General features: G+C 35.4%; 1 protein-coding gene across 1 annotated transcript; it reads left to right on the top strand.

The window, feature by feature from the left end:
- The first annotated feature begins 544 nt into the window (after nucleotides 1-544).
- LOC306757436 (alpha-1,3-galactosyltransferase 2-like) lies at nucleotides 545-10,491 on the top strand. Its single transcript, XM_079242485.1, has 6 exons — nucleotides 545-613; nucleotides 2,218-2,315; nucleotides 2,464-2,553; nucleotides 2,807-2,902; nucleotides 7,947-8,084; nucleotides 9,157-10,491. The coding sequence occupies exons 2-6, from the start codon at nucleotides 2,311-2,313 to the stop codon at nucleotides 9,839-9,841; spliced, it is 1,014 nt and encodes a 337-aa protein (XP_079098611.1). The 5' UTR covers nucleotides 545-613; nucleotides 2,218-2,310; the 3' UTR covers nucleotides 9,842-10,491.
- The last annotated feature ends 1,737 nt before the right edge of the window (nucleotides 10,492-12,228 follow it).

The raw sequence follows: 12,228 nt of genomic DNA on the forward strand, positions 1-12,228 counted from the left end.
TCTGTGTTTAGGAGACATGTGCAGAGGTAGTCTGATTCTGAGTTCCAGCAGGAACACTTTGAAAACCTTCGGGACATTGGTCCTTAAGGACCTGATCTGGATCACTGCTAAAATCCAGTCACAGCCTTATGAGATTTCTAGAAAATGTAATCAAAATCTGTCTTTTTTTTCCCCTGCTGCAAGACAAAGATTAAAAATTATAATAATTTAAAAAAAAAAAAAATACAAGTCATTTTCTCTCTTTTTTTTTTTTTTTTCTTGGATCGGGCTTTAAAGGATTAATTAGATCAGTAACCAACAACTTGCTCCACGCAGAGGCATACAAATAAAATAAATTACGACTTACAGAATTTGAAGGTTTGATCAGGTGTAAAAAGACAAATTGAAAGAGGATATGCAAGGAAAGATGAACTGGGTTGCGTTTGGATGACCCGTTGATTAACTTTCATACGGATGCTGTATAAGTTATTTAAGTTTTACCCTATTTCCTTGAAGGGTTTCGCCCATTGCCGTGGCGTGCGTATGTGTGAAGAAGCGTCAGCCAGAAGAATGGAGTGGAAATTTGGCTGTGACTGCACTTTTACGTTTAAGGGGACTAGACAGCACTTCCCAGGTGTGTTAATGTTTGTTCAAAGTTGTAATCTGATCAACAATTTAGCCGAGAAATTGAACATATGTCCATTTCCATTCTTGTTTTTTTCTTCTTATTATTCTTCTTTGGAGGGTGCACATACACCAAGGTAGGTGTTTCAGCAGGGATAGGGGGAGCTTGCGCAGTATTTCTTAAAGTTCTACTAAAGAAAAACCAAGTTCTTTTTTCTCTTCTGGAATAAACGTAAAGGCGAAGGTGACTTAGTTGTTTTTATCTTGGTTAACTCTGCGAAGACACTCCCTATTTGACAAAGTGTTTTTTAAAACAAAGTGACCACAGCAATATGCATAACTTTTACGCAGTTAAATCTAAGAACAATTTGGATTATTTGACGAAACCTTAGAATAACAGGAACTCGTAAGTTGTAATAGTTTTTATACATTTATATATTTCTGTTCCCGCGTGTCCGTGATGTGTTTTGCGAGATTCTTTTATTTATTTATCTATTTATTTATTAGTAAATAAGTTAATCTAATAGTAGATTATCTGTCAATATTGCCGTTGCTCGAAATATTTGTTCTGATCCACGCACCTCATTTGTTCATGATCTGGAGCTTAATGATCCAATTTTTTCCCTTTATATTTTAGAAAATATTTATTTTAACTTTCTCCCCAACAATCATCACCGCAACGTTTGTATTCGAAACTTTACTCAGATTTTAGCATAAAAACTAACGAGAACCTGGATTTACAAAACAAGTGTCTTCTGTGTTGATTGCTTCAGGAATATTAGCTGTTTTCATTTTACTCCTTTACTTATTAGTTGTGAAATAACTGCATGAGGTATTTTAAAGTTGTGTGATTTGATGTAATCAAAGACCGCTTTAAAAAAAAAAAAAAAAAACCAAAAAACATGTGCGCTTCTTATTCAACCTCCACACTATCTTGCAGTATGGCTATAATCTATCTATATCTTTGTGAGACCTCTTTTAGAGGTAAACTTTAACTGTAGGGTATCATGTTTTGACTTCCTGAACTTGTCTGTACCTGCCTATAATGTGAACTGCAAGCTCTCTTGAACTTGCAGGATTTTTTTTTGTTTTTTGGGTTTTTTTTTTTTTTGCAATGGCACACTCAGACTGATTACAAGGCAGTTTAAAATGATCAGCATTCTTTGGGTTAAACCTTTTTGTTTGTTTTATATATATGTCGCTCGAACATTGACTCTGACTTACCTTGTGTAAACTTTTTTTTTATTGCTTCTTTTGATTTATTGGCTTTCATATCACAAGTAGATCTATACAAACTAGTCAAACTATACAGAACCTGATCATGCCTCACTGTCTCCATTGGTTTTTCTTCAGGTTTAATTTGAAATTATCTCCCTGTAACAGTTTTCAGTAATAGGTGTTATAACATCCACTCACACCAGCATCCCAGTGCATTTAGTGGTTGGTTTAAGCTTCTTTTTTGTAGTTGTTGTGCATTGATGAAAACCATTGTATGAAAATATTTCTTACATTCTATTTGAAATATTGATTTGACTTTTTAAATTTAAAATTGGTTCAAATCCACTTATTGCTTCTGAAGACAGTTTAATATATTGACTGTTTCTGTGTTCACAGTTGCCAGTTATCTAGTGAGGACTGGACTGCTCTGAATTGTGTCTCTTTACCCGTGCATTGTGCTCTACTGAAGTTGTTAATCATCGCACAGTTATGGGGTATCTCACTCACTCTGCCTTACCTCCACGCATATATAATATGTATATTATTTTGCTGTTGCTCAAAAATATTTGATTCTGCATTATGTTTCAAATGAAATCATGTCAATAATATTTCAAACTTACGATGTTTACTTTGTTCTTGCAGATACAATCAGAAGGCAAAGAATGCTCTGAAATGTTTGTTTATTTTTTCACTCATTCTCTGTGTCGTATGCCTAAAGGTTCAGTTTGTGCAGTAAGTATCAACACAAGTCAATTTTCTTACAGCGGCCCTGCAATTATACCTTGCTCAGTATTGAATAATACTCTATTAATCTCCAAAAGAAAATTATCATGGTTGGAGTTTACAGTATTATGTAGTATTGTGATTTTTAAAAAGGCGTTATCTTAGGTTCTCACAGTGGATTGAAATGACCTGCTGTGAGAACAAAAATAAAAATAGCACATCATCATCTCCATAATTCTCATTGACATGTTTTTGCTATCAGATTTTTTGTAGGTCTCATACCAATGGACAAGTGTTCCTTGGAAAGTGCAAGCATGTTAAACCTGGACAACAGTGCTGATGCTACACTTGATATTTGGTAAGAAAAAACCCAGCTTTTGTAATAGTGGCATTCTTTGCCCCCTTTCTCTTCTTTCTTTTTCTTCTTGAAGGCACCTGATGGTTTTGGATTTATTATTGTCCATCCTTCATGAAGCACTTGACTTGAGAATCAGCAAATGACATAGTTATGGGAACAAACCTGGTCCCTTTCATGCTTCCATGTTTACCTTGTTCAGTATAAATGCACTCTACAGTTTATTTAATGTTGGAAATAAAAAACTACAACAGTTGAATTTTACATATGTAAATGTTTTAAAAATAACTTGTTAAGTGACCCACACATTTGTTTATTTGAAAAAAGAGCAACTTTTCATATCTAGGATTAGCCCATTATAGCATTATATGTCTTCTTGGGCATTATAGCAGCAGAATGATGGTCTGGCTACTGTGTTGTTTTCTCCTAACTGAAATCAGGAACAATTACTAGCAAAAAAAAAAAAGGTTTACAATTTTTTTTGTTTTGTTTTTAATCTACAAAAATCAGTAATATCAAAGAATTTTAAGAATTGCAATTTAAATCGAATCGGCACCCAAAAAATCTGAATCGAATCAAATCAGGAAAAAAGCATATTGTCACAGCCCTAATGTGCATGTATATGTGTATGTATGTATATATGAATGTATGCATATATACATATATATATATATATATATATATATATATATATATATATATATATATATATATATATATATATATATATATATATATATATATGAATGTATGCATATATACATATACATATATATATATATATATATATATATATATACATATATATATATACATATATATATATATATGAATGTATGCATATATACATATACATATATATATATATATATATATACATATATATATATACATATATATATATATATATATATATATATATATATATATATATATACATATATACGTATATGTGTATATGTATATAAATACAAATATGTATATGTATATATGTATGTGTATATGCATATGTATATATATTTGTATATGTATATGTATATGTATATGTATATATATATATATATATATATATATATATATATATATATATATATATATATATATATATATATATAATAACCAAAACTGCATTGAAATACAGTTTCAATTCCCCACCCCTTCGCTCTTCTTCCTACACAGAGTGCTGCTGAGTGCAACAATAACTTTCTCAGAATTAGCGAGGATTGGAGAGGTCTTCACGTGGTCACAGCAAACATTGAGCTTGATGCACTGTTATATTTGTCAAAAACCATATTTAACCACTGATTTAGATGCCTCCTGCGGCATGACTCTTTAGAGGTCCTTTGTCTTTGCAGTTGCCCTTGGTAACGACCACCGATGTAGCTGTGGCTGGGATCAGTGGATCACACCAGACCACTATTTTTGTGACAACCCCTTCTGCATGTGCGAAACATGGTGCGGCGTCGCTTTTCAGCAGCACGGTTCAATCATTGCTGGGTGATCAGTCTGACACACAATGGAAATTTTTCAGTTCTGCAAACAGTAGAGATACACAGTTTAATGTGCATGTGAAGACCACAAAAACCTCCTTAAACATCTTAGAATTATAATACAGAAGTAGGAATGATGAGGTGATGATAGGGTCACATAAAGAGGGGGAGGACAGGTGCTGCAGGTCAGAGACAGATGTTACCCAATGTCATTTGGCACAGCTGGCAGGTTCTGTCCAGAGTGAGGAAATATGGAGCTGTTAGATATGTGTAGTACTGTCACTAGGTTTTGGGAAGTGATTAACATCTCCTTGCTGGTTTAAGTGTTTGTGGTGAAACGGAGGTTCTCAGCAAACGTAAAACGGTTTCCTGTTTCAGTCAAATGTGTATCTTAACATGGTTATAAAATAAGTAATGAAATAAGAAAATGTTACAATAAATAACTGCATATAACTGTCATTAAACTATTCAGTATGGGAACAAATCTATTTTAAGATCATTTTGGCTTTCATGTTGTCTCTTCAGATGTGTGAGAGATGTGTCTCTTATTTGCCCTGTGAGTTTGGCTTTTACACCTACTTCATGTCACAGCTCTTTTATAAAGACAGAATGAAATGAAAGCGTGGAAACTAAACTGTTTCCACTCCAGCTCTGAATGGAACTGCTTGTATTTGTCAGCCTGTTTAACGCTTGTTTTATCAGAATGACCCACAGAGGTTTTGTACAAAGGCCAAACATTCAGTCTAGCACTTTTGTAAAGTTGTCTTGATATTAAGGGAACATAGTTAAGATTAAGTCATGCTTCTAAGTGACACGCTTGCACATCTGTTGGGAGGTTTGCTGAGGGGTTTTTTTTCCCATTATGTAGGCCACAAAGAAGATAATAAGTTGGAAGCAGCTGCTTTTAGTTTATAAAATTAATGAGGGTATTTGAAAATAAGAAAATTGTAAGAAAACAGACATTGAATTGGACTGTTTTCCTGTTGCTTTTTATTATATGATAAGAATTTCTCAGATTTTCATAATTTAACAGTCACTTTTGAGACATGCACAAAAACAGCCATAAAAACAGCATGTCAGTGATCTTCTCTAAAACTTCTGATATGAGTCTTGCCATCAGTAACCCCCCACCCCCCAACCCCAATATAGCCATACGTGTTTTGCACTACTAGGACCTTTAGAACAAACTATATCTTTACATTGATTTCCAGAGATGGATAGTTATGCTGTTACTTTTCTCAGTAACTAATGCTGTAGCACTACTCTTCAAATAAAGTAAGTCAGTTGGTGTTACCCTAATGCTTTGTTTGTTCGTTACTAGCTCAATCAACGCAGCTTTGTAGCTTGTTTTTCTTGTTTATAGAGCTGGTGTCGCAAAATATGAGCAGCATTGCCAAGTCCACATGTTCGTGGCTTGTTTTTTATGAAGTTACCTGTAAACATTGTCAGTTGGAGACTTTGGAGCTTGTTTGTTACGTGTAGTTGCTTACTTGATGCCTCTTCTGCTCCCTTTGTGAAGCCATTATGATTCTTTCACATCTGTCCATTATAAGGAACTAGCCTAACCCCTTGATGGGGAAGGGAAATGTGAATGCAACATTCCCCTTTTTTTTCAGATTTTAATGCCTATATTCCTGTTTCCTTGGTAACTGTGGCTGTCTGACCTACTGCTGTAAATGTTGACTTTTGAGAAAACTTAAAAAGTTCAACAAAAGTTTCCGAGTAGAGGAGCACTTCCTGGAATTGGTTGACTGAAAAGGGGCCAGACACAAAGTGAAAAAGATGATGGCGTACTACTGTATATTTCACACATACCCACAGAGCATCCTATTTATTAAGGTAGAAAATTGTTGTCTATGTGTGTTCTTATGTTGATGCCACAGTTGTGTGTTATGTTCAATGGAGAGAAGTAGACAGTCATCTTTTGGTTATACATTACTAATGGAGCAGTGTGTGTCTTTTTCCTCCATAAATGATCCACTATTGTCTGGCTTGAAGAGCAAGCAATCCTATCCTGCCCTTCAAATGACAACACCTACGGTAACAAGTCATCTTACACATCTAGGCATGCTACCACAGGGAAGCAAAGGTTGACAGCTTAACCTGTGAATTCTGTCTGTGGTAGCACATTTCATAATCCTGATAGAACATGTCCCTGCTCACACACACGTACAACTTCACTTGTCAGAGAAAGAATGACAATGGCTGCAAATAACTAATGAAATATGTAAAAATATAGTAGAGTAGGAGAGTATTGGAAATTAAAGGTATTAACTGTAGAAATATGGAGCATAAGACCAGTCTTTATGCTGATGATATAACATATGTGAGGATATGTTTATCTGTAACATGCCATTTATTAGCACTGCTATCAAACACAAAAATGTTTTAAAAGAATCAACATCCGCTCCTTTCTGACAGCCTGGTGGGAATTTCTTAAACTTACCAAATCTATGCTTATTTCATCAAAGTTATAACGCCTATCTGGAACAACCCTGACTTCTTGCTGAGTAAAAAATAATAACTTTAAGTCAGTGGAATAATAAAAAGTGCAAAGAATTTAGATCACATATTGAAAAAAAAAGAAAAAAAAAAACTTCATATCATTTCAGACACATCACAATATGGAATTAGTAGCACAAAATTCCTGAATATCAGCAAATTAAATCCATAAAAACTAAAAAATAAAACTTCAGCCAAATAGATTTACAGCTTCCTATGTGGGTGGCAAATTTAATAAATGTCAATGCCCCAAAACTATTATCAAAAATATACAGATTACTGGTCAAAACGAAGGATTCCATATCACTCCCATCCTTAACGTGGTAAACAGACTTATCCAGTAGCTTTAGTGAAAAATTCTGGTCACAAATATGTTTAAATACATTTTTAAATGACTAAAAATTTAAACTTACAGCTTGTTCAGCATTAAGTTCACCACAGAACCCACTACACAGGACAGAATGTTCAAGATGGGTCTAGCAGACTCGAACACCGGCTTACATTGCACTGATAATGCACCTGATGACTATTTGCACATTCTGTGGTCCTGTACACCTGTTCAGAGGTTTTGGCTTTAGGTATGTGAGGACCTCTCAATGTGGTTTAAATTACTGAGATGACCCCAACCTAAAAATATCTTTTCTTAGCTCATCTTTTCATAGCTTGGCTCAAAACAGTTTTTTTTATAAATTGAACATTGCCCACATATTTAATTTTTTTCAAGAATATTCTTTTAAAAAAAAAAGGTAAATAAGAAGTTACTTTTAACAGTGACACAGTACTCTTTGGCGTAAGAATTCAACAAAATAATTAAGTTACTTTTTAGTTACTAATAATTATCTAATTACTTTTTTTTTTAGTAACTAGCATCATAACGATTTCCCTTTTTTAAAAAAACAGGAAAAGCACTCTGTTTTAACAAGTATTACTCATAAGTTTTTTGTCCCTTTCCACCAGGGTTCCGGGTATGTGTGCTAAATAAACATTAACAGGAAATGAATCATCAGGGTATAAGTTCTGCCCACGTTCACACTGGAAATAATTTTCTGTTTCAGGTCCAGACATGATGTGCAAACTTGCACACATTGGAAAGCTCCTATAATCTGGGAGGGAATGTTTGAACCTGAGCAATTTGACCAAGCGCACAAAAAAGAAGGATCCTCTGTCACTCTGACTGTGTTTGCAGTTGGCAGGTTTGTTTGTAGTCTTACATTTGGGATGTCTATCACTGGAAGTCCACAAACAAAGCATTATGGATTTAAATATTTAGAACCGATTTTGACCCTGTTCTGACAAGAGAAACTTATTTTTGGCATGTGGGTGCTTTGGCACAACTGTTCAACATTATCCACCAATATCACCCTTATTTATTACTATTCTGACCATTCTTAAGCCTTACATTCAGATGATAACGGCAGGGTGACCCATTTGAGTCCTGTCATCTTCAGAAATAATCTGATGACTCTGCAGTTGTGGGGTGTATCAGTGATGGACGAGAAGCAGAGTACAGAGAACTGGTCAGTCAGTTTGTTAAATGGTGCAATGATAACAATCATCTAATATTAAATACCAGCAAAACAAAAGAGATGATTGTTGACTTCAGGAGGGACAAGAATAAACAAAGCACTGTTTCCATGGGAGAGGAGGTGGTGGAGGAATACAAATACCTTGAAGTTCAGCTGGACAACAAACTGGACTGGAAATGCAACATTGAATACATCTAAGAAAGGTCAGAGCAGACTGTACTTCTTAAGGAAGCGGAGATCTTTTAATATCTGCACCAAGATGTTGCATATCTTCTATAAGTGTTGTGGAGAGTGCAGTCAGCTTTGCAGCCATCTTCTGGGGTAGTAGCATCAGAACCAGAGACTTGAAGAGAATCAACAAACTGATCAAGAAAGCTGCTTCTGTGCTTGGAGTAACTCTGGAGGTGTTGGAGCTGATTGTCCAAAGAAGAATGCTGCACAAGCTGATGAAGATGATGGAGGATTCTTCATATCCTCTCCACAATACAGTGAAGAAATAACAAAGTGTGTTCAGTGAGAGGCTTCTTCAGGTCCAATGTAAAACTGAAAGATACAGACATAATTCCTGCCAGCAGCCATCAGCCTCCAGAACAAGACCTCCTCAAGTTAATCATATACTACAATATTGAATTTCCCTTTGAGGATTTATAAAGTATTTTATAATTTCATTTCATTTCATTTTATATATGACACAATTAACCACTTTTAATAATTGCTCTTGTCTCCATTATCACCTTAGATATTTGGATGCTTACCTGGACACCTTCCTGAACTCAGCAGAGCGTCACTTCATGTTGGGTTTGCCTGTGTCATATTACGTGTTTACGGACACACCTGAGAAAGTGCAAAACATCAAGCTCGGCCCTCAACGAAGCCTGAAAGTAATCAAAGTGAAAAAGTACAACAGGTGGCAGGACATCTCGATGATGCGGATGCAGTCTATATTAGATGTCATAGAGTCGGATATTCGCCACCACTCCACGCATGTCTTCTGTTTTGATGTTGATCAGGAATTTACAGGGAGGTTTGGCTCTGAGGCTCTGGGAGAGTCTGTTGCTCTGCTTCATGCCTACTTCTACCACATTCCAAAAAATTTGTATAACTACGATCGCAACCCAAAATCCAAGGCATATATGGAATCTGGGGACTTTTACTACCATGCTGCCATCTTTGGAGGTACATGGAAAAGTGTAAGGGCCTTGACTGAGTTTTGCTACAAAAGCATCATGGAAGATAAACAAAATAATGTGGAGGCTGTGTGGCACGATGAGAGCCATCTCAACAAATATCTGTGGCTTCACAAACCAACCAGGATTCTGTCTCCTGAATACTGCTGGGACACAAACATTGGGTACAGAAAGGAGATTCGTGTCCACAGATTACTGTGGGCACCCAAACACTATGATACACTACGGAAAGCATAGTGTGTTTTGGAGTAATGTGGAAAAATATCTCCCTTTGCCTGTGATCAGTGATATGTGACCCCAGATCATCCCAGTAACTGACTTTTTTTTTTTTCCCTCTCAGAATTAATGTGCAGCAAATAATACTAACTAGAAAATGCTCTTCTTGAAGAAGAGCAAATGTGAATGCCCTTCTATGCTGAATGATTGATATGCAATTGCATAACCATTTGATGAAGCAGCACAACTATGCAACTTAATTTATCACAGTAATGCATCAGGATTCAAATCCACAAATATCTGAACAAGAGCCCATTTCTTTAACCACTATACCAGCACAGCTCTCCACTGTACTTTGGCAGAATCACCAAAATCTTTTATCATTGGAATGGGAATGTTTTGTTTTTGTTTGTTTTTTTTTTAACAATTCCTGCAACGTGTAATCTGCAAAAGAGCTTAAGATTTTAACGTGTTAAGTAGCACACAAGATCTATTAGACATAGATCAGCAGAAGGACAACCATCTGATATGATTTATGAAAATCCAGCGCCTGGATTTGAACTCACAATCTTCTCAATAAGAGGCAATTCATTTTACCACTATGGCACTACAGTTGTTCTTCACCACCTGGCAGGAGCACTAATATTTTTTGCCATTGGTATGGGATTGCCTTTGCCACCAATGTGTAATCAGCAGAATTACGAAAAGATGTAAAAGGTTGAACTGCTGTCAAGAGGCCAAAGATTATTTTAAATAATTTCTAACTAAAATTCTAAAGTCAGTCGTTAAACTACATAAATCATTGCAGAAAATCATTGCAGAAAATCATTTAGAACTGCTTGTGTAATCAGTTAAAGACTTTATTGTTCAACGTAAGCAATGCTGTTTTATTTGAAGCACTTCAACAACAAAACTGTAATATTTAACTGTCATTTCTGTCATTTATTTATTTTTTATCTTGAACTAATCCTTCATATTAATTGCACAACTTTTGAGGACAGACATTGGACAGGATATATCTTATTCGTGCAGACAGCCCACACTTTAACTGAACAGTTTTCAGCCAAAAACAAAGCCAAAGTCAAAGCTCTTTGATAAGATCAGTCCACAGTACTCTGTGTGCAAAACTGACATACCATTACAGCGTACAATGTCACTTGGAAAAGTTCAAATGTTACAAAGACCAAAAGTCATAGCAGAAATCTCCTGAATGGGCTGAAGAGTTTGATGCTTGAATGCTTAAAGTGAAACTAAAGGCAAACATTTTGCAGGAAAAACAACTTTGTTCCTTTTGAAGCATTTTAAAAATACAAATTTTATATGTAACTCTAATTGCCCAAAGTTTTTTTTTTGTTGTTTTTTTTTACTTGAATTGATGCATTGTTTTAGTTGTACAACTCTTCAAAACAGGCCTTGCGCATTGTTATGTGTGCAGATAATCTACTTTTCAACTGCAAAGCTTGCAGTGAAATCTAAGCACTTTGATGAAACAGTATATATACCAGCTGGCATATCCCCATCCCTTGTACACCAATGCATTCTTGGGTACCGGTGCTCAAAATGGACCAATCACTGAGCTGCATTTTCTGATTTGTCCAATCATAGGAAATGATTTGCAAATTTGACAAAAACTTGACCCGACAACTTGAAAATTTTTACATGTTTCAAAGACCAAAAGTCATAGCACATATCTCCTGAATGAGCTGAAGAGTTTGACATTTGAATGATGTGAGGCAAAAGGTGTGGGAGGAGTAGAGTTTCAAACATTTTACAGGAAAGATAAATGTTTTCTTTGAAGCATTTGGGAACTTCTTAATCAGTGTGAATGCAATTCATCGCGTTTGTGCCACTTCAGCCTATCAAATATTATACCCTTCGGTACATTCATGAGAATGAAGCTATGACTTTTGTCATAGCAAACTTTAGCAGATTTTGAGAAATTGAGCATTTTGTAAAAATAAATTCATGCAATGGATAGGCATGCAATTTTTTCCACTTCCAGCAGGGTGTGATTAGCGGGATTGCAAAAACATGTGCAAGCTTGAACTAAACTCCAGTGAAGATGTGACAGACTTTGTTCAATGTGAAAAACTTTTTTTTTCATGTGTTTAAAACTTATCAAAGTGTTGAAATGTTGCAGGGAGCATTGTTGGAACAAATCCTTCATATTTAACTGGGACATTTGGCAAATTAATTCCTTTGCGCCCTCAAGTGTGCAGCTGAGATCAAGAGTTCACATTAAGCAGTCTGCAGAACTGCATGCCATCACAGAAGCAACAGCCAACAAACGACGACAGAGCTATATGTTAAATGCTGCATTTGAACCCGTGCCTTGTATGTGTACCTGTGTACTGGTGCACAAAATGGACCAATCGCTGAGCTAACTTCCGTTTTGTCCAATCACTGGA

The sequence above is a fragment of the Telmatherina bonti genome (assembly GCF_933228915.1).
Source record: "Telmatherina bonti genome assembly, chromosome: 6".
NCBI lineage: Eukaryota > Metazoa > Chordata > Actinopteri > Atheriniformes > Telmatherinidae > Telmatherina > Telmatherina bonti.